Here is a 22,445-nt window from a genome sequence, read left to right on the forward strand (position 1 = left end):
AGTGGCCGCTCCCGGCCATGGCAGCCTGGAACTGCTGGGCTCCGGCGATCCTTCCGCCTCAGCCTTCCAAGTAGCCGGAATTACAGGCATGCGCTACCACGCTCGGCTGATTTTTTGATTTATTGCAGAGATGAGGTCTCATTGCCCAGGTGGGTCACGAACCCACAGGCTCAGGCAATCCACTCACCTCAGCCTCCCAAAGGCACGGGATTACAGGCTGAGCCACCGAGCCCAGCTCCTTTTTATTTTTTAAAGCATCAGGGTCTTCCTCTGTCTGTCAGGTTGGGGCACAGTGTTGTGATGATGGCTCACTGCAGCCTCCAACATCTTGTCCCAAGTGACCCTGCCACCTCAGTCTCCAAGTAGCTAGGGCACAGGTGTGTACCACCAGACCTAGGCAATTTTGTGATTTTTTTTTTTTTAATTGAGATGAGATCTCTGTGTTGCTCAGGCTGGTCTTGAACTCCTGCCTTGGCCTCCCAAAGTGCTGGGATTTCAGGAGTGAGTCACTGTGCCCAGCCATTTTGTTCCTTTTTAAAGCTGAATAGTATTCCATTGGATGTATATATCAGATTTTACTTATCCATTCATATGTTTATGGACACTTGGGTTGCTTCCACCTTGGTTACTGCAAATAATGCTGCTATGAACATACATGTACAAATACATTTTCAGTTTTTTTTTTTTTTTTTTTTGAGTCGGAGTCTTACACTGTCGCCTAGGCTGGAGTGCAGTGACACACTCACAACCACCTCAGCCTCGACCTGCTGAGCTCAGCCTATCCTTCTGCCTCAGCCTTCCAAGTAGCTGAAACTACAGGCATGTGCCACCACACCCAGCTAATTTTTCTTTCTTTTCTTTTTTTTTTTGATTTTATTGTAGAGATGAGGTCTTGCCAAGTTGCCCAGGCTGGTTTCAAACCTGTGGGCTCAGGCAGTCCTCTCACCTCTGCCCCCCCCCCCCCCCAAAGTGCTGGGATTTATAGGCGTGAGCCACCGCACCTGGCCTAAATTTTTTTTTTTTTTAATATGGAGTCTCACTCTGTCCCCAGGCTGGAGGGCAGTGGCACACACACAGCCACCCCAGCGTCGACCTGCTGGGCTCTGGCGATCCTTCCATCTCAATCTTCCAAGTATCGGAACTACAGGCGTGCACTACCATGCCCAGCAAATTTTTGATTTTTATTGTAGAGATGACATCTCACCAAGTTGCCCAGGCTGGTCTTGAACCCCTGAGCTCAGGCAGTCGTCTTGCCTCGGCCTCCCAAAGTGCTGGGATTACAGACTTGAGCCACCACACCCGACCCATGTTCTGGTTTTTACTTTCAGTTCTTTGGGCTATAGACCCAGAGGTGGAAATGTTAGATCTTGTGGTAATTCTATGTTTAATTTTTTGAGGAACAACTGTACTGTTTTCCATAGCGACTATACCATTTTACAGTCACACCAGCAATGTGCAAGGGTTTCAGTTTCTTCTCATCCTCACCAACATTTAAAAAAAAAAATTTAATAACCATCCTAATGGGTGTGATATCACATTCTGATTTTGACTTATATTTTCTTAATTATTAGTGATATTGAGCATCTTTTCATGTTTCTTGGCCATTTGGAAAAATGAGTATACAATTTCTTTGCCATTTATCTATCTATTTATTTGTTTTGAATAGTAGTCTCACCCTTAACCAGGCTGGAGTGCAGTTGCATGTTTGCGGCCACCACAGCCTTGACCTGCTGGGCACTGGTGATCCTTCTGCCTCAGCCTTCCAAGTAACTGGAACTACAGGCATGTGCCACAATGCCCGACTAATTTTTTGTAGAGACAAGGTCTCGCCTAGTTGCCCAGGTTGGTCAAACTCCTGAACTCAGGCAATCCTCTTGCCTCCACATCCCAAAGTGCTGGGATTACAGGTGTGAGCCACTGTGCCTGGCTATTAACATGGTCTTAACTTCAAATCTCTTACTGTTATAATTAGGAGATGGTGTTTACACACATGTAAATAACAGTTAGTCTTGTGGTTGAAATTAAGAGTTTATTGAGGGAAAGGATTGCTGATAGCTCAAATGACCAGGAAAGACTTCATGGAGGAGTTTTAAGTTGTGGTGTGAACTTTTTTGAGAAATTTCAGTGTAAGCACAGATAATATGTGGGGGGAACCAGGCAAGGCATATTGGGAAGAAATGAATAGCAAATGTAGTGTGCATGGAGTTCATGTAAGCAAGTGGTAGCAGACGCTTAACGAAGTTAAATTGGAGCTGAGAAGAATCAGGATTACATAATTTATATCTGGAGGGAACTTTAAAAACTATTTTACAGTGAGTAATTTTGTAGAAATGAAAAGATGTTTGTACTTAAACTTGTAGACAATAGAGCATAATTTGAAGTTTTTTAATTAGGCAGTGTGATATTGGGAAATATATATTTGGTCTTAAACCTAGTTTCTTGACATAAAACTCCCCAAATCCTTAGAAACTCCAAAGTGATGTCTTTTTGTATGTAATGAGTTGACTGATGGCTGGCAGCTCCTAACTAGCTACTGGATGGGGTTGGTCACCTGAAAGACCAAGACATTATTAGAAGGGTTGAGACTTTCAGCCTCACCTTCAACCTCTGGGGATAGGAGGGGCTGAAGGTTAAGTTGATCACCAATGGCCAATGATTTATTAGTTATGCTTATGCAGTGACGCCTCCATAAAAACCCTAAAAGGACAGGGTTTGGGAGAGCTTCCAAATAGCTGAACATGTGAAGCTGGGAGGATGGTACGCTTGAGAAGACATGGAAGCTCCACACTTCTTCCCACATACCTCACCCTATGCATCTCTTCTTCTGTACACTTTATAATAAACCAATATGTGTGTTTCCCTGAGTTGTGTGAGACATTCTAGCAAATTAATTGAACCCAAAGTGGGAATCTTAGGAACGCCAACTTGAAGCTGGACAGTCAGAAATTCCAGAAGCCCTGACTTGCAACTGGTGCCAGGAGCGGGGACAGACTTGAGGATTGAGCCCTCAGCTTGTGGTATCTAACATTATCTCCAAGTAGATCATGTTGGAATTGAATTAGAGGACACTCAGCTGGTGTCTGCTGCAGAAATAATTGCCTGTTTGTTGGTGGGAAACACCCTCTATGCATTTGGTCATGGAGGTCTTCTGTGTTCATTGTTGTTACAGTGGTGTGAGAGAAGAGGGAAAAAAGTGCCTCCCCATTATAGTATTGATTTTTAGGGGATATTATTCTGTTCTCCTTTGTAAGAGTTCTTAGAATTGGAAATTTTGTACATTTTGTTTTAAGGCATTCTTGGGTATAGCAACTTGAACTACTGTGTTGACAAATAAGAATAAAAGTGGAAGGATTAATATGAGAGATTAGGCCAAGGAATAATCAGGTATTAATCGTTTCAATAAGTATTGATCAGACAGTAGTAGACTTTTAAGATAGAATGTTCAGACAGTTTTAGATTGTCTTGTATTAAACAAGTCTGTATTTTGGTATGGTATACTATTCAGTTTCATTCGTCCACTGGTGAAGTATTTATACTGTTAGGCTCTCCATGTTAGTGCCACTATTACCTATGTTTTTTTTATGTGTACTGTTTTAATTCTACATTTTTATCTCAACTGGATTCTGTTAGTTTCAATGAAGTCAATGAGAACAGATTATTCATATCAGTTGATGGTGGCTTTGTGCATTTGAATAACAATTTTTTCTGTCTCCAAATATGTGGTGTTTGAGCTGTTCAGTCATGCTTAGCTGAGTCTATCATGGAAATTCTGTTTTACCTACATTTGAAAGTTTTACGTTAATAGGATAATTTGGATTGGAATTAAAAAACACGCCGGAGCCCAGCAGGTTGAGGCTGCGGTGGCCAGGAGCGGCCACTGCACTCCAGTCTGGGCGACGGAGTGAGACTCCAACTCAAAAACAAAACAAAACAAAACAAAACTTGTTAGTAGTAGGGTGTTAAAAACAGATACAAGCTACAATCTGAGAATTTTCTACAAACTGACTTTTGTTTATGGGTAAAGAGATAATTTGTATTATAAATATTTAAAAGTTCAGGTATTTGCATGGCTTTTGTGTGATTATAGTAGGAATGGAAACTTTGGAGAGAATGGATGAAAAGTGTAATTAGAGTTTACATTTATTGGGTATGTACTTGTCAGATGCTGTGCTAAGTGCTTTACCTTGTTTAATACGCTGATCTATCTTGAGTTAATGTCTAATTTTATAGATGAGAGGCAAGACCCAGAGATTATTATTAAATTATAATTGTACTTACAAGGGCAAAAGTAGTTAACTATCAGGGGAGGTTATGAAAGTTTTCATATGGAGACAGTTGATACTTAACCTGAATTTTGTAGGATGAATAAGAGTTTTAGTATAGCTGCATTTGGCCGGGCACTGTGGCTCACACCTATAATCCCAGTTCTTTGGGAGGCTGAGGTGAAAGGATTGCCTGAACCCTCAGGTTCGAGACCAGCCTGGCCAACTTGGCGTAGACCTCATCTCTACCATAAATTAAGAGAAATTTGCTGGGCGTGGTGGTGCATGTCTGTAGTTCCAGTTACTTGGAAAACTGAGGCAGAAGGATCTCCTGAGTCCAGCAGGTTCAGACTGTGGTGGATATGAGTTGGCCACTGCCTTCTAGCCTGGGTGACAAAGTGAGACTCTGACGCAAAAAAACAAAGCAAAACAAACAAGCAAAAAAGTCTAGCTGAATTCAGGACTAGAAGGAGAGCATGTAATGTGATTAGGAACACTGCTTATTGGGTTGGTGGCATGAAATGAATTGAACTGTTCGGAAACGGTTAGCAGTTTTTATGGCTAGGGAGTTTAATGTGGTATCAGGGCAGCTGAGAGAGATTGTCAGAGGCCAAATATGAAGGGATTTTTTTTGTATGCTTTGCAAAGAAAATAAGTTTTATTTATTTTTTAAAACATGGATATTGGCGAGAGGTTTAGTCAGTGGAGCAGTATCACAGTTTGAAAAGTTTATGATTTCCATTTAATTACTAATGATTTAATCTATACAGCAAGCTTAGTTGTTGAACTTAGTTTTGGGGCTAAAACATCCCCTAAGGAGATTTTTTTCATTTTATATTAGAACAAAAATTCTACAAATATTATTGGAGTTCAAGAAAGCCCACCACAGATACTTTCCTACGATTTAACAGTTGGTTCGCATATGGAATAATATGAAATATTGTTGTTATATTCTCTTTAAAGTCTACTTGTTGTTAATAGCTTTTCTCACATAGTGCCCAGCTGTCGCCTAAGTAGCCCCCCCATGCTGCTTGTCAAAGCTAGCTTTTATAGTTTCTAATACTTAATTATGTTGTTATTATTTTGTTATAAGAATATAGGCTGGACTATTGCCAAGCCGTTGTGGCTGTTACCTTGCTAAAAACTATGGTGTGGCCATGTGCTTTTGGATCTGTGGCTGGATCATGTTTTCTTAAGCTTTGGCCCCCTTCTCTACCTTGGGGAGGTGAATCTCCTCTCTCTCTCTCTCTAATTTACTTTTACATAAACTGTATTTTCTAATAAAAAAAGAATATAGGCTGAATCTACTGTGGCAAAACTTTAAAAAATTATATTTATTTTTTAGTAGTAATGCATCTGAATGGCATAAAATGATATATAATAAAAATCTCCCTCTCATCCCTGTCCATCACCTGCCCAGTTCCCTTTTCTGGAGACATCCAAAATTACTGATTTCTTGTATATACTTTCAGAGATATTTTGTGCCTGTACAATCAAATATCTCTTATATGTTCTTACTCCTCCTCATTACTTTTATACAGATATACCATACTTAATACATTGTTCCATATCTTCCTTTGTTCAGTTAACAATACAATTTGGAAATTGTTTCATATCAGTACATAAAGGACTTCCTCAATCTTTTTTTATAACTACATAATATTCCATAGTATGAATTTAGCATATTTATCTAATTTCTAGTTTGAGGGACTTTTAGCTTATTTCCAGTCTCTGGTTGTTATTAGCAAGATTGAAGCAAATGCCCTCATTTGTATGTTATTTCACACATGTATGAATATCCCTGTAGGATCAATTTCTTTTTTTTTTTTCTTGAATTGGGAGGTCTTGCTCTCTCACCCAGAGTAGAGTGCAGTGGATCACGTCTCACCATATCCTTGTCTTCCTGGGCTCAGGTGATCCTTCTGCCTCAGCCTTTGAAGTAGCTGATGGCTTATTTTTTGATTTTTTTTTTTTTAAGAGATGAATCCTCACTATGTTGCCTAGGCTGGTCTCAAACTCCTGGGCACAAGCAGTCCTTTCGCCTCTGCCTCCCACATTGCGGGGATTATAGGTGTGAGCCACTGTACCCAGCCAGGATCAATTTCTTGAAGTGGAATTTCTTTTCAAAAGCTATGGGTATCTGTCATTTTGAAAGTAGAGATGTTAAATGAACCGAAACTATAGAATTTAGTGGTATGTTATTTATTCACCATGAAATTTCATTTCACAACATATGGAAATCTAAGAAATATTTGCTAAGATATTACTGAACTCTTCATAAAATTCTTTTGTTTTACAGGTATACAAAACTAGGATATGCTGGAAATACAGAACCACAGTTTATTATCCCTTCCTGTAAGTATTCTTTTTAAGCCACAAATGAGCTGATTTAAAGATCTCTCTTTATAATTTAAGAAAAAGAAATAATTCGTTCTGACATTCTATAAGATTTAGTCTTGAAACCATGATTTTCCAAGTTCTAATATGTGGTATCATTTCTGCACCTCATTTTAACCTTCTGTTTAGCTCTTTGTATATCAAATCTACCAGATACCTCTTTTTAAAGAAAAAGGCAAAGGAACTGATAATTAGACAGTCTTCTGCTTTAAGGATATTGTTGTTAACAGTGTATGGGTGTAACTATTTAAGTAGTGCATTCCCCATCATATATATACCTATGAAGACTGTCCTTTGATTTATGGTTATGCAGGCCCTATGCCTGTTGTTTGTAGGGCATGTGCCTGTTGACATCTGATGAATTCCCATGTTGTACAGTAAGAACCTCATCTCACCATTAGAGATGTTGACTTCAGGTGTTTTCTAGTATCCTGTAACCATACTGTTCTCTTACATTATGTCTGTAGAGTATTGTTGTTCTAACCTATTTTTGTTAACCTCGCCTTAGCTGACCATCGTCTTTTAGTAGTTTAAAAAAATAAAATACTCTGACATGTTATTTGTTAGAGTTGTTTTTTGTTAGCATAGGTAATATGTCTGGTCCTTGATGGACATACTTTTTACTTTGTTTTTTTTAGTTGGGTTTGTACTCTGTCACCTAGATTGGTGTGTGGTAGCATGATCATGATTCACAGTGGCCTTGATCTCCTGGGCTCAGGTGATCCTTCTGTCTCAGTAGCTGATCTCAGGTGGTACATACCTGTAGTCTCTTGAGTAGCTGGGACTTTAGGCATGCACCACCATGCCTGGCTAGTTTTTTTAGTTTTTGTAGATACGTGGTCTTGCTGTGATGCCCAGGCTGGTTTCGAACTCCTGAACTCAAGAGATCTTCCTGTCTCAGCCTCCCAAAGTGCTGGGATTACAGGCGTGAGCCACCGTACCCAGCCTACTTTTTACTTTCAAACAGTTCACCTCTTGAAGCACTGCTTGATGGTTTTAGCACCTATATAGTTTAATTTTGGGAATGTCGCTAACTTTCTGCAGTAGTGGTGATCTGACAGTATTTTTGTCTATTGTTACTTGTTTATGAAAATAAGAAGGAAATGGAAAAATAGACATGTAGAGAGTAATGCAGTAGCATATGTTTCAAAGTTGAGAATAAGGTAGAAATTGTTAGATTTACTAAAAACTGTAGATTTTTTTTTTTTTAGTCAGTCTCACTCTGTTGCTCAGGCTGGAGTGCAGTGGCACGCTCATGGCCACCGCAGCCTCGACCTGCTGGTATCAGGTGATCCTTCTGCCTCATCCTTCCAAGTAACTGGAGCTGTAGGTGTGCATTACCACACCTGGCTTATTTTTTGATTTATTGTAGAGACGGGGTCTTACCAAATTGCCCAGGCTGGTCTCGAACACCTGAGCTCAGGCAATCCTCTTGCCCCGGCTTCCCAAAGTGCTGGGATTAGAGGCTTGAGCCACTGTGCCCGGCAAAGCTTCAGATCTTTATTATCAGTTGGGCACTCGTTGGACACAAGCAGGTCAATTGCTTTGTCATTTGTGTAGCAAGAACAATAGCAATAGTAAATGTGTGAAATTTAAGACACTGTCAGAATTATACCTAAAATGGGAAATGTATTTAGAGCCTTTATCCACCTTTTTCTTTTCCTAGAAACAAACCTTTTTGACTTTAGCACATGTCATTTTTTGGTATACTTTTCTAAGATTGGTTTTGTAAGTATTTAGGCAACTACTTAAATATAATAATCTTTTGAGTACCTAGAGTAGACTTTAGGTAACACTGATGAAATAGCTCATTCATGTGAGTCTAGTGGTCCTAGTTTGGCGATACTATTGCCTTTTAAAAAATAGTGTATCCATGTGTATTGTCATTTGTGCTTTTCTTTACATTTCCTCCCCATATTTATATATCAACACATCAATCATTTTTTGTCCCATTTTAAGAATTTAGTGACACAGATTGACTCTGTTGCTGATAAATGTAGAGGTACTTCTCTGGCTTACTAGTTGACTTTAGTAGTTTTAATGTTAGACCATAGTGTATGCCTTTATTAGTTTCCTCAGGCTGCTGTAACAAAGTACCAGAAACTGCTTAAGACAGCAGAAACTTGACAGTTTTGGAGCCTAGAAGTACAAAATCAACGTGTCAGCAGGGTCATGCTCTTTCTGACAGCTGTAGAGGGAAACCTTCCTTGCTTCTTCTAGCTTCTGATGTTTTCTTAGGATCCGAGGCTGGTAGATGCAACAGTCACATGGCAGTCTTTCTGCTTTGTGTCTTCACATCATCATCTTTCTGTGTGTGTCTTCCTGTTTCCAGATTTCCCCTTTTTATAAGGATACGAGTCCTAGGATCAGAGGTGACCCTGATAACCTCATTTTAACTCAGAAGACCCTGTTTCCAAGCACAGTCAATTCTGAGGTGTGAGAGGTTAGGACTTCATATCTTTTTGGGGAACACAATTCAATGCATAACGATGGTTATGTAATCTCTTAATTTTTAATCTTTTGTTTATAATCATTTGTTATGATTATTTCAGGAGGTTACTGAAGTATTTCTGTCTTAGCAAAATTTGGTTTTGGTTTTGTTCTTAAATGACTGTTTAAATGACTGTATTAAGTTTTTGTTGTAGTCGTATATAATCTTTATCTTTTGAACCTTAGGATCGCATTACCATTGAATTCATTCTTTATTTCATATCTCTGCCAAAATTTGAAGTCTTTTTTTTGTTTTTTTGCCTTTCTTATGAGTAATTAACGGCATGTTAAAAATTTGCCTACTAAGAAGGTTTTTGCTTTTTTTCCCCACCCAGTTTTAATCCAGGGGCATTGTTTACAATCAGCAGTTGTAGACTTTGCCACTATCACCTTCAGATACATGTGATATTTGACCTGGAAAGTCTATAGATATGGTTTAAAGTTTTATGTGTATATATGTATAACATATATATATATATATATATATTTATATATACATAAAATATATATGTATTTGTTTTTCAGGAAATTTATAATGAACCATCTGGATGTTTTTGTATATTATAAATAAATTGCTAGAGAGAATTTCTAACATTTTGAAGGAGTAGATTGGATTTAAAATTTTTTTCCTTTCAGTTATTTTGTACCCATCTTACTAAAACTATATATTAATTTATTTTGAGTAGGAGTCTCACTCTGTTGCCCAGGCTGGAGTGGCGCGCTCACGGCCACTGCAGCCTCCACCTGCTGGATTGAGGTGATCCTTTCACCTCAGCTTTTCAAGTAGCTGGAATCACAGGTGTGTGCCTCCGTGCCCAGCTAATTTTTTTGTTTATGTAGAGATGAGGTCTTGCCAAGTTGTCCAGGCTAATCTTGAACCCCTGGATTCAGGCAATCCTCTCACCTCAGCCTCCCAGAGTGCTGGGATTATAGACATGAGACACTGCACTCAGCAGGATATAGTGTTATTAAGTGAAAGTGATAGTTGAATGCAAGATCCGTTTAAGTGCATATAGACAATTATTTTGAATAAAGAACTGCTTAGCTTGATGGATTTGAAAATTTATAACTTGATTTGAAAATATATAACAAGTTTTAGATCTGGAACTGTGATGGGTTTCTGAAATTATTTGGGGGGACTGTTGTAAATTTTACATAAATGAATTGAGATTTCCTTTTTAATATGTAATTAAAGTTCAACAGAAATTCTTATTGGGTTTAAATTACTAAATTACAATAGTGAATATAGTAAAGATATGAAGAAAGTTTGATTCTTAAATTTTTTAATTTGTTTTTTAGTGTTTTCTAGTTTTTTTCTTTCTGACTATTCATGAAGCATATGTGAATTTTGTGGGATTATAATTATACTCAGAATCAAATGAGAATTTACATAGTCTATTTAGTTATTGATTGATTGATTGAGTCGGGTCTCAGACTGAAGTCTAGAGGCATGATCATAGCTCACTGAAGCCTCAGTTTCCTTGGCTCAGGTGATATTTTCACCTCAGCCTCCTGAGAAGCTGGGACTACAGGTGCGCATCGCCATGCTTGCCAGATTTTTACATTTTTAAATAGGGGTTAGGTCTCATTGTGGTCTTGAACTCAGGAGATCCTCCTACCTCGGCCTCCCAAAGTGCTAGGATTACAGGTGTGAGCCACTGTGCTTGGCAAGTTTTAAAAAAATATATCTAAAACACTTCCACAGGAATAGTTTGTTTTTTTGGCTTTTTGCATTTGAGGGATTGTCTGAGTGGAAGCTGAGATTTCATTGTGTACAATGAATTTTATTACTGCTTTTTAATGACTTTTGTGTATTAGTTTAACAATTTAAATATGTTTCATCACATTTTTCTTTATAACATTTTATAATGGAAGAAGTAGAAGTTAAAACTTTGTCTTCTTTGAAGAAAATGAATTCTTTGACCTGTCTAAATAACTTTTATTTTAAAGGTATTGCTATTAAGGAGTCAGCAAAAGTGGGTGATCAAGCTCAAAGAAGGGTGATGAAAGGTGTTGATGACCTAGACTTCTTCATTGGTGATGAAGCAATAGAAAAACCTACATATGCAACAAAGGTATGTTTTTATGATTTGCATAAATAAATCGTTTTCTTTCAAAAATTAATTTTGTCAGTGATCATGCCCTGTAGAACTTTTTTAAAGACCTAATATCGCCAACCTCTTTACAATAGGAATTTATTCTTCTTCCCTGTTGCACCTTTTCTTGTTACCTTAGCTCTCCTTTTTTTTGCCCATTAGAAAAATTTAGGCTGGGCACAGTGACTCAAGCCTGTAATCCCCAGCACTTTGGGAGACTGAGTTGAGAGGATTGCCTGAGTGGTTCGAGACCAGCCTGGCAACTTGGTGAGACCTCATCTCTTCATCTCTACAAAAAAACAAAAAAAATTAGCCAGGCATAGTAGCACGCGCCTGTAGTTCCAGCTACTTGGAAGACTGAGGTGGAAGGATTTCCTGAACCCAGCAGTTCGAGGCTGCTGTAGCCATGAGCGTGCCACTGTACTTCAGCTTGGGCAACAGAATGAGCCTTCGACTCCAAAAGAAAAAAAAGAAAAATTTAGCTCTTGAAGTGAGCAGTATTTACTTCTCTATACCCACTGACTCAAAGGACCCCCAATGTTATTGGCTTTTTCTTACTACATCTGAAGACATTTCCCTCTCATTCTCATTCAAACCATTTCTCTCTTTTTTGAAGCTTATGACAGCCCTGAGCGCTGCTCTTTTCCTCCTTTTCCCCCTCCTTTCTCCTTTCTACCCTTGCCCCTCCCTTTTCGTTGAAGTATAACTTACATACAAAAAAGTATGAAAGTCTTGTTTGTTTGTTTGAGTCAGTCTCATTCTGTCACCCAGGCTGGAGTGCAGTGACATGCTCACGGCCACCACAGCCTCGACCTGTTAGACTCAGGAGATCCTCCTGCCTCTACCTTCCAAGTAGCTGGAACTACAGGCGTGCTTAGCAGGCATAGTACTATTAGCTGTGCCATGCCTAGCTAATTTTTTGATTTATTGTAGAGACGAGGTCTCGCCAAGTTGCCTAGTCTGGTCTCGAACCCCTGAGCTGAGGCAGTTCTCTTGTGTCAGCATCCCAAGGTGTTGGGATTACAGGCGTGAAGCTACTGCACCTGCCTTGTAAGTCTTAATTGTCCAATTTGAACAATTTTTGTGACTGTAATCATAATAGTTCAAAATAGAGGGCAACAATGTTTTGACCTTTATCATTTTATTTTTTGACATTGACTTTCCCTAATTTGCAAATATCCTTTGTATTTTTTTGTCCCTTCTCTCATAATTTATTCATTAATGGACAACTATACCACATGTAAAAACCATTGCCAAGTCCTGAGAGTACAGTGATGGTGTATAAGAAAAATAGCTTTCCTGATTTCAAGGCTATTATAATGTGGTGGAAAAGAAGATGTTGAAGAAATAATTACAAGTGTGATAGAGGTTAGGAAAAGGAAAAGTACAGGCTTCTCTGGGCATATATCACAGGAGTAGCTAACCTAATTTGGGGATTCAGGAAAGTCCTTGAGGAATTGTTAAGCTGGAAAATGAAGAATGCAGTAGAAGTTAGCTGGGTGAGTTGTGCAAGCTCAGTTGTTTTAGCTAGAGAGACCAATATGCTGGAAGGCTTTAAAGTATGAGGGAGACTAGACCTGCACAAATATGCCTGAAATATAGAGAAGGAAGTGGAAAGAAGCTGGATAGGTAGGACAGCAAAGAGCATCGAACCTGTGGTTAGGTCATATTAAAGATTTTGAACTCTATCCCATGGGCAACATTAATAAGTTTAAATAGAGGAATAATTTTAGACGAGATCGGATGCATTCAGGGTGGTATGGCCACAGACAGGAATAATTTTGTTGCTTAAAAGCAAAAATAGTGGAGTCTGCCTGTTCAAACTTGAATTCTGGCAGTGCTAATTTCTACCTTTGTGATATCATTCAGTGACCTAACCTTTCTGAGTTTTGATTTCTTCATCTGTAAAGTGGAGACATTATTAGTATATGATATAATATGTATAAAGAAGTTACACTAGTTGTATACTATTATACACTACACTGTTATACACTAGTGCTTTTAAACATATTGAATACTAAATATGTATTGACTATTTTTATTATTTAGAAAGGTTTACTCAGTCACAGTGATAATGAAATAAAACTATATACGGGAAGCAAGCATGATACTGGGTAGACCAGGTAATTGATGATTGCTAAGGTAAGGGATATATTAGTGATTTGGACTGTAGTGATGGCAGTGGGTATAGAGAGAAATGGAAATTGTGTGTGTGTGTGTTCACACAAATGGAGATTTAACTTTTGTAGAAAACTTCATATATAAAAGTAAAGAAAAAATATAATGAACCTCCATGTGACTACAACACAGTTTTGGCAGTTAATCTTGTTTTATCCATACCCACGCCCCTACCTGTATTTTAAAATAAAGCATCTGTATTATTTCACTTATAGATACACATCTCTTAAATATAAGAACATTAAAAAAGATAAATATCACCCCTTAATATAGTATGCAGTTTCTTATATAATATCTAGTCAGTGCTTATATTTCCCTGATTATTTTCTATATTGATTATTATGTTTGAATCAAGATTAAAATAAGGCCTACTCATTGGATTTAGTTGATAAGTCTCTGAAGTCTCTTTTTGTCTATAGGTTCTTCTCCCAATATGTGTTTCTTTACTTATTCTTTCCATTTGTTTGTGTAAATCCTAGTTGTCTTATAAAAGTTCCCATATTCTGGGTTTTCTGATTATTGTAACTGTATTGTGTCATTTAACACGATATGCTACTTTGTATAGTTACTTATTTTGCTGTAGAATGATAGTTAAATCTGGAAGTCTGATTAGATATATGGGAGTCTTTTTTTTTTTTAACAATAATAAAAATGTGGTTATTTAGAGAGTAACAAGGAATGATTCATGAGAGAATGGTGGTAAACTAGACATATCAATTGAGGATAATTCCCAGCTCCTATATGGTCTCCTTGTACCTTATCTCCTGATTTTGAGAACATTGAAGGAGAAACACTTAATTTTTAAAAAATTTTATTTGATACATAATAATTGTACATATTTATGGAACGTGTAGTGATGTTTTGATACATGCAGTGTATAGTGATCAAATCAGAGTAGTTAGCATATTCACCTTAAACATTTTTCATTTTGTGTGTGTGTGTTGGGAAGATTCAAAATCCTCTTCAGATATCTGAAAATACATAATAAATTATTGCCAACAGTAATTATCCTTCAGTGCTATGGGACACTAGAACTTATTCCTCCTATTTAGCTGTAATTTTGTATCTTTTAAATACTCTCTTCCTAACCTCTTCCCTCCTCTACCCTTTTCAGCCTCTAGTAACCACATTTCTACTCTCTACTTGTATGAGATCAACTTTTTTAACTTCAGCATATGAGTGAGAACATGTGGTATTTATCCTTCCGTTTCTGGCTTATTTCACTTAACATAATCCTCCAGATACATCTGTGTTGTAGCAGATGACAGGATTTCATTCTTTTTTTGTGACCAAATAGTATTTAATTGTGTATACATAAAATTATTGATCTGTTGATGGATACTACATTGATTCTATACTTAGGCTACTGTGAGTAGTGCTGCAATAAATACTTGAGTAGCATACATCTCTTTGATATTATGATTTTCTTTTTCTTTTTTTTGGATGTATACACAGTACCGAGATTCCTGGATCATAAGGTGTTCTATTTATGGTTTTTGAGGAACCTTCATAGTGTTCTCCATAATGGCTATGCTTTTTTATATTCCCATCAACAGTATATAAGAATTCCCTTTTCTCCACATCTTTGCTAGCATTGGTTATTTTCTATCTTTTTTGATAATAGCCATTCTTTTTTTTGAGTTGGAGTCTTCATTCTGTTGTCCAGACTGGAGTACAGTGACGTGCTCACAGCTGCCACAGCCTGGATCTGCTGGGCTCAGGCGATCCTTCTGCCTCAGCCTTCCAAATAGCTGGAATCACAGGTGTGCACCACCACACACTGCTAATATTTTTTTTTATTGTAGAGATGAAGTCTCGTCAAGTTACCGAGGCTGGTCTTGAACCTCTGACTGAGCTCAGGCAGTCTTCTTGCCTCCGCCTCCCAAAGTGCTGGGATTACAGGCATGAGTCACCACGCCCAGCTAATAATAGCCATTCTAACTGGGGTGAGATATTTTACATTGTGGTTTTGATTTGCATTTTCCTGATGATTAGTGATGTCGAACTTCTATAATCCTATTTATTGGACATTTGTATGTCTTCTTTTGAAAAATATCTATTCAGATCATCTGCCCCTTTAAAAGTCAGATGATTTGTTTTGCTGTTATTGAGTTGTTTGAGTTCCTTATATATTCTAGATATTAATTCCTTGTCAGATGTATAGTTTGCAAGTCTTTTCACCCATTCTGTAGGTTGTCTTTTTACTTTGTTGATGGTTTTCTTGACTGTGCAGAAGATTTTTAGTTTTATATAATTACATTTTTGTTGCCTGTACTTTTGTTGCCTATGCTTCTCAGGCCTTATTCATAAAGTCTTTTCCCACACCAGTGTTCTGAAGCACTTCCTTAGGTTAAAACTAGAATAACATGAGTAGTTTTATAGTTAATCTTTAATTCATTCTGAGTTGATTTTTATGTAAGCTGAGACAGATGGGGTCTAGTAGAGAATAGGTTTCATATTGAACACATCATGTTTGTGGTACCTGTGAGTCATCTGAGATGTTAGACAATGAAATATGGATTTTGAGCTAAGAAAGGATACAGAGCTGGAGACACATTGGGGAGGAATCACTTACCTTTGGAGGGAATGAAATTACCTAAGGGAGTGTATAGCAAGGGAAGAGGCCTAGGACAGAGCTGAGCAATAAGCTAGTTAGGTTTGGGTAGTAGAGAAAAAGTCTACAAAAGAGATGTGAAGACATGGTTGGAGAGACAGAAGTAAACAGAAAGGAGGGATAAGCAATGGAATGCTGCTGAGATACTGTATTAGAGCCCGTAGATAATTTGCTGTCTGCTAGAAAGAGGTCATTTGTAACCTTAATGAGAATAGTTTTAGAAGAGTAGTTGGGTTGGAGGAAGGTAGGGTTGTGAATGGTAGGTCAGGAAAAAAAAAAGTACCAGTAGGAATACTCTACTGTTTTAGCTGTGATTGGGAGGAAGTGATAGATGAAGAGACAAGTTTCAGGGTTAAGATGGAAGAGTTACTTAAATGCTAATGTGAAAGAGCCATTAGAAAAAAAATTAAAGTAGCAGGAAAGACGTAGGGTAGACTCAGTCTCTCAAATCCAGAGCACAGATGATATAATTGATACAAGGAATATTTCTTATATTACAATGGAGGTGAAAGAGAAGAAGGGGTAAGTATGGAATCAATTTTACAGATTTGGTGAAGGGAGTTTGGATTCTTGACTTTTGGCTTCTGCTTTCTCTGTGAAATGTGTGGTGACGTCATCTGCTTCTCATGAAATGCAGGGAGAAGTTGAAATCTGAGTGGTAGGGAAAGCATTGGAAGTCATCATTGTGTCAAATAAACATGAACATAGTAGGGAAACACAGCCTTGCCAGGCAAGATTAGGTGCATTTGAGAATCACGATTATGAATTCTTAGTTTTATCAGCTCGGCTATGTTTCTGTAGTACAGTCATCATTCTGGGTATAAGCACATTTATGGTAGGGTCATGCTGAGTTGAATTTTGGTAAATGGGATGAAAAAAATGACGTGAATAGTTTTAAGTAATAGGTTGGATGCTGGGCATGGTGGTTTATGCCTGTAATCCCATCACTTTGAGAGATGAAGGCGAGAGGAGGATTGCCTGAGCCCAGGGATTTGAGACCAGTCTGGGCAACTTGGCAAGAACTCAAATCTACAATAAATCAAAATATTATCCAAGCATGGTAGTGAGTGCCTGTAGTTCCAGCTATTGGGAAGGCTGAGATGGAAAGATTGCCTGAGTTCAGCAGAGGGAAGCTGTGGGTAGCCACTGTGCTGTAGTCTGGGTGACAGAGAGAGACTCCAACTCCAAAAAAAGAAGGAAAGTAATGGGTCATGAAATCTAAACTGTGTGTATTGATGGCTAGGGAATAATTAGGGCAGCCAGTGGACTGAAAGTCTTAATTGTAATCAAAAGAGGTATAGTGAGGTGGTAGACTATGCTAGAATAATAAAAGTGTGCGATCAGAAAAGGTTATACTTGCATTTGAGAGTTTGATGATAGTGATAAGAACAATACTGTGGCCAAAATAGAAAAGAGAAATTATTAAAGGTAATGAAGTCAGTGAGCTGAGAGGCCAGAGTTTCACTCCACTGATAATGTCCTCTAATTTTAAATACATTTTCAGGTCTTCCAATGCTACAAACAACCCAAAACAACAAAACTTCTTTCAGTATTCTGCCATGTCCTCAGCAATTTAGCTTTTGTCTTATTTTCCTCTTTACTCTTTACACCAAACTTCTTATTCAGTCTCAAGTTGTTTAATATGTTCTTTGTTAAATCTAGTTATATGTAGTAGTCTTCATCCTTCTTGGTTTGTCTTTTTACAGGGTTACGCTGACAGTTCTCTTCCTAACATGGGACATTTTGTTGTTGTTGTTTTCTACCGTCACTGGTTTCTCTCCTTTGCCCACTACTCAAATGCTGATACTCCCCAAGTATTACCCTTGGTTTCCTTTGATTCTTTCATTAAAGACTTTCTCTAGGTAATCTCATCCACTCCTTTGTCTACAGCCACAATCTAGGTCTCTACTTCCAATTTCTTTTCTTTTCTTCCTTTTTTTTTTTTGAGTAGGAGTCTTACTCTATTGCTCAGGCTGGAGTGCAGTGGCTCGTTTATGGCCACTGCAGCCTTGACCTACTGGGCTTAGGTGATCCTTCCGCCTCAGCCTTCCAAATAACCGGAACTACAGGTATATACCACCACACCCAGCTTACTTTTTGACTTACTGTAGAGATGAGGTCTCATCATGTTGCCCAGGCTGGTTTCAAACTCGTGGGCTCAGGCAGTCCTCTCACCTCCACCTCCCAAAGTGCTGGGATTATAGGCATGAGCCGCTGTGTCCTGTTTACTTCCAGTTTATTGACTACATCTTTAACTACCTGTCAACTACCTACCCCCTGGCTCTTGAGTTTAATATATACAAAACATAATTTATTATATATGTTCCACTTTTGTTTACTCCAAGACTAGACAAAGCACAACTTTTGTGTTTTGATTAATAGATCCTGTCCATCCTGACTTCAAAACTGAAAACCTACTGATGCTATTTTACTGTGAGGATGCTTATGTCTGTTAGGTACTACACAACTTCCAAAACCTGGAATCAGAAAACAAGATTCTCATTTCTTGTTTTACATGGATTTTATTTTGTGTGATAATTTGGTTTTTACTCCAGCAACGACTGACAACTCAACTTCTTAAAGAAATAATGTCATTGAGTGGAATATACTATGATTTAATGTTGCATCTGATTTACTTTGACTTGCAGATTATGCAGTGTCCACCTGATGTTGAGTATCACCATGTTTTCCTGGAAAATTTATTTATTTTTTATTTTTTTTTGAGTTGGAGTCTCACTCTTTCACCCAGACTGGAGTGCAGTGGCCGCTCCAGCCACCGCAGCCTCAACCTGCTGGGCTCTGGCGACCCTTCCGTCTCAGCCTTCCAAGTAGCCGGAATTACAGGCGCGCGCTACCACGCCCGCCTGATTTTTTGATTTATTGTAGAGATGAGGTCTTGCCAAGTTGTCCAGGCAGGTCTCGAACCCTCAGGCTCAGGCAATCCACTCTCCTCAGCCTCCCAAAGGTGTGGGATTACAGGCTGAGCCACCGAGCCCGGCTTCCTGGAAAATTTAAAATACTTTGTGCATCCTTGTGAATTTGCTGTAGAATATTGAGGTGCTGCCTTCGTCTGTTTTTTGTTGCTGTAGCAGAATACCTCTGGATAATTTATAAAGCAAGAGATTTATTTTGGCTCACGGTTCTGAAAGAGACTGGGAAGTCAAGATGGGGTGGCCACATCTGGTCAGCCTTTGGTGATGATCTCATGATGCCTCATAACATGGTGAAGAAGTAGAAAGGGAACCAGGGGCAAAACACAAGGGGCACCCTCACTGTATAACAGCCTTGCTCTCATCTCCTTGGAGAATTAACCCAGTCCCAGTGAGAGCTGCACAAAATCATCTTAATGACCCAGTCACTTGTAAAGGCCCCACCACCTCTCAACACTGTTACATTGGTGGGGACAAATCACATCCAAACCATAGTAAGCTTCTTGGCATGTGAGATTTTTTTTTTTTACTTAGAAAATAAAGTTTATTTAGAAAGTAAATTAGACAGAGAGGAGATTCACCTCCTCAAGGTAGGGGAGGGGGCCAAAGCTAGGAAACATGGCTTCCATAGGTCAAAGAGCCACCTGGACACACCAGAGTTCAGCAAAGCAATGACTGGCACATGGTTTTAGAAACATGATTCTGTATAAATATATACAGCTTTTCTTAAAAATTATACATGCGTGATTTCTATGTTTAGTGAAGCTATGATTATTCTAGCAATTATACTTTTTGGTATACAACAAATATTTGTTAATGAACTAGTAAATTAAAAACTAAGGAAATTGTGATAGACTGTAATTTTTTAGGTTTACTTTAATTAATGTACTGAGTTTTCCCATTATTGCAAAAGTTAAAAAAAATCTACAAAGACTCGTATAGTCCATCTATATTTAACAATTTTTAACATTTTGACATACTCACTTTATATTTTTTATTGAACCATCTAACAGAATGTTGTAGAAATAATGTCATTTATCTTTAAGCACTGTTAAATATGCTTATTTAAAGATGATCTATAGTATCACATCTAAGGAAATGTATCCTCATGTAATATAATACTAATGATCTAATATTCCCTGGGTGATTTCTTTTTGTATTTTTATTTATTTTTGATTTTAATAAGATTTAATTTGTGTTTTAATATTTTGTTTTAATAGTGGCCGATCCGCCATGGTATAGTTGAAGATTGGGACTTGATGGAAAGGTTTATGGAGCAGGTGATCTTTAAATACTTAAGGGCAGAACCTGAAGATCATTATTTTCTTTTGGTAAGTACAAGTTATAATTTCACTGAGGAAATTTTTAAAGAAACTTACTGAGAACATTTTTATAGTCTCTGTACTCACTAAGGCATACTTTTAATCAAATTGCCATATGTCTAAAATACTTTCTTATAAAGCTGTATAATTTTTAAAACTGTCTATGGGCTATAGTAGAATAGTAGCATGGCAAAGCACCAAATTATAAACACTTAAAAAATACTTTTGACAATTAATATATAATCTTTATGATAGAAACAGTAAATAATGTTCAGAAAAAAGTTGGAGACCTGTGGGACGTTTCTTTTTCTTTTTTAAATAATCTGGTCATTATTTTATTGGTAATTTTTGATAACAAAAATATATAATTTAATTTTTAAACTTTTTCTTAACAGCAATGCATATTTATAGAAAAAATCAAATGTCTTTACAAGACATAAAACAAAAAAATAACTTTCTTTCCTTTCCCAACGCCCGATTCATATCCCACAGAGGCAAACAATTTCAGTTTTTAAAAAGGTTTCTCTGGTATTAATGTTCATGAATGTAAATAATATATGTCTTCTGTTGTTTTGTTTGTTTTTAAAAATATAATACAGTTTTTACCAACTTCCTAAAAGGAAAAATGAGAATTTTTTTCCTTTTCTCTTCTTTGACACAAAATGCTTATCCTTTCCCCCTTCCACATTATGGCAATATCACAGTTTTTGGTAACATTAATATTCTACATTTTATTGTGATGATTTGTGACTCTTTTTTATTGCTGAACTCTAAAGTTGAGAGAACTTTACTGTGGACATCTATACACCCACAGCCTAGATTCAACAGTTAACATTAACATTTTACAATAATTGCTTCGTGACATCTATTCATCTGTCACTTCATTTTAGTTGTTGAATTACTTCAAAATGAGTTGCAGATGGGAGTCATTTGACCCCGAAATACTTTAGCATGCATAATCATTAGCTAGAGCACATTATTATTGTTTTCATAGAAAATTTACATACCATGCAATCACAGATCTGAACCATTCTATGGATTTTGACCAGAGATTGGCAAATTCTCTGAAGGACCAGATAGCAAATACTTTTGACTTTGCAGGTGATATGGTCCCTGAAGAAACTTAATGAGAACTGAATAGGTCTCTGTTGTAGTTACTTTGCTCGGTTGTAGCTCGAAAGCAGCTGTAGACAATACTTAATAGGTATGGCTGTGTTGCAATAACATTTTATTTGTAAAGTCAAGTGGTGTGCCAGATTTGGCCTACAGGGTGCATGATGTGATTTGTCTAACTTTTAGTTACTATCAGCTTAGAAGGATTTTCTCATGGCCATTTTTTAGTAAATCTCTGTTCCCATGTCCTGGGGGCAACCACTGTTTTTTGTTTTTTTATTCCCCTCAGCTGAGATGAGTTTTGTCATATTTGAGTTTCATATAAATGGAATCATGCAAGATGTGCTTTTTGGTAAAACTTCTTTTACTTAGAATGAAATCTTGAGATTCATCCTTGTTGTGTATTCCAGTGATTTTATGCTTTTTGTTGCTGCATGGTATTCCATTGTAAGAATATGCCTCACTTTAGCCATTTTCCTTTTGGTGGTCACTTGTACTATTTCGAGGTTTTGACTATTATAGTTTGGCTATGTGTCTTTTTGTGAACATGTGTTTTCATTTCTCTTGTCTAAGAATGTAGAGGTGGAATTGCTGTGTCATAGGGTAGGTGCATGGTTGATTTTGTGGGAATCTCAGATTTTTTTCCCAAGGTGTTGTACCTTTTTACATACCCACCAATAATGTATTAATGATATGGTTGCTCTATCCAACATTGGGTGTGTTAGTCTTTTTAATTTTAGCCATTCTGGTGAGAGTGTAAGATTTCTCATTTGCTTTGAATTTGCATTTTCTGATGATTAATATCTAGCATTTTTCATGTACTATTATAGTTATTAACTATATATATATTTTTTTTTTTTTTTTTTTTTTTTTTTTTTTTGAGTCGGAGTCTCACTCTGTCGCCCAGACTGGAGTGCAGTGGCCGCTCCCGGCCACCGCAGCCTCGACCTGCTGGGCTCTGGCGATCCTTCCGCCTCAGCCTTCCAAATAGCTGGAACTACAGGCGCGTGCTACTACGCCCGGCTGATTTTTTTTTTTTTTTT

At 37.6% G+C, this 22,445-nt stretch overlaps 1 protein-coding gene across 1 annotated transcript in view; it reads left to right on the forward strand.

Moving 5' to 3' along the window:
- Positions 1–6,559: 6,559 nt before the first annotated feature.
- ACTR3 (ARP3 actin related protein 3 homolog) overlaps positions 6,560–22,445 on the forward strand; it is a 47,562-nt gene continuing 31,676 nt past the window's right edge. Inside the window, exons 1-3 of the mRNA XM_008062251.2 lie at positions 6,560–6,617; positions 11,100–11,224; positions 20,188–20,298. Of these exons, the coding sequence (XP_008060442.1) occupies positions 11,153–11,224; positions 20,188–20,298 (183 nt within the window). The 5' untranslated portion in view covers positions 6,560–6,617; positions 11,100–11,152. The remainder of the gene's footprint in view (positions 6,618–11,099; positions 11,225–20,187; positions 20,299–22,445) is intronic.

This window comes from Carlito syrichta, unplaced genomic scaffold (genome assembly GCF_000164805.1).
Source record: "Carlito syrichta isolate Samal-C Ts95f unplaced genomic scaffold, Tarsius_syrichta-2.0.1 Scaffold305682, whole genome shotgun sequence".
Lineage (NCBI taxonomy): Eukaryota > Metazoa > Chordata > Mammalia > Primates > Tarsiidae > Carlito > Carlito syrichta.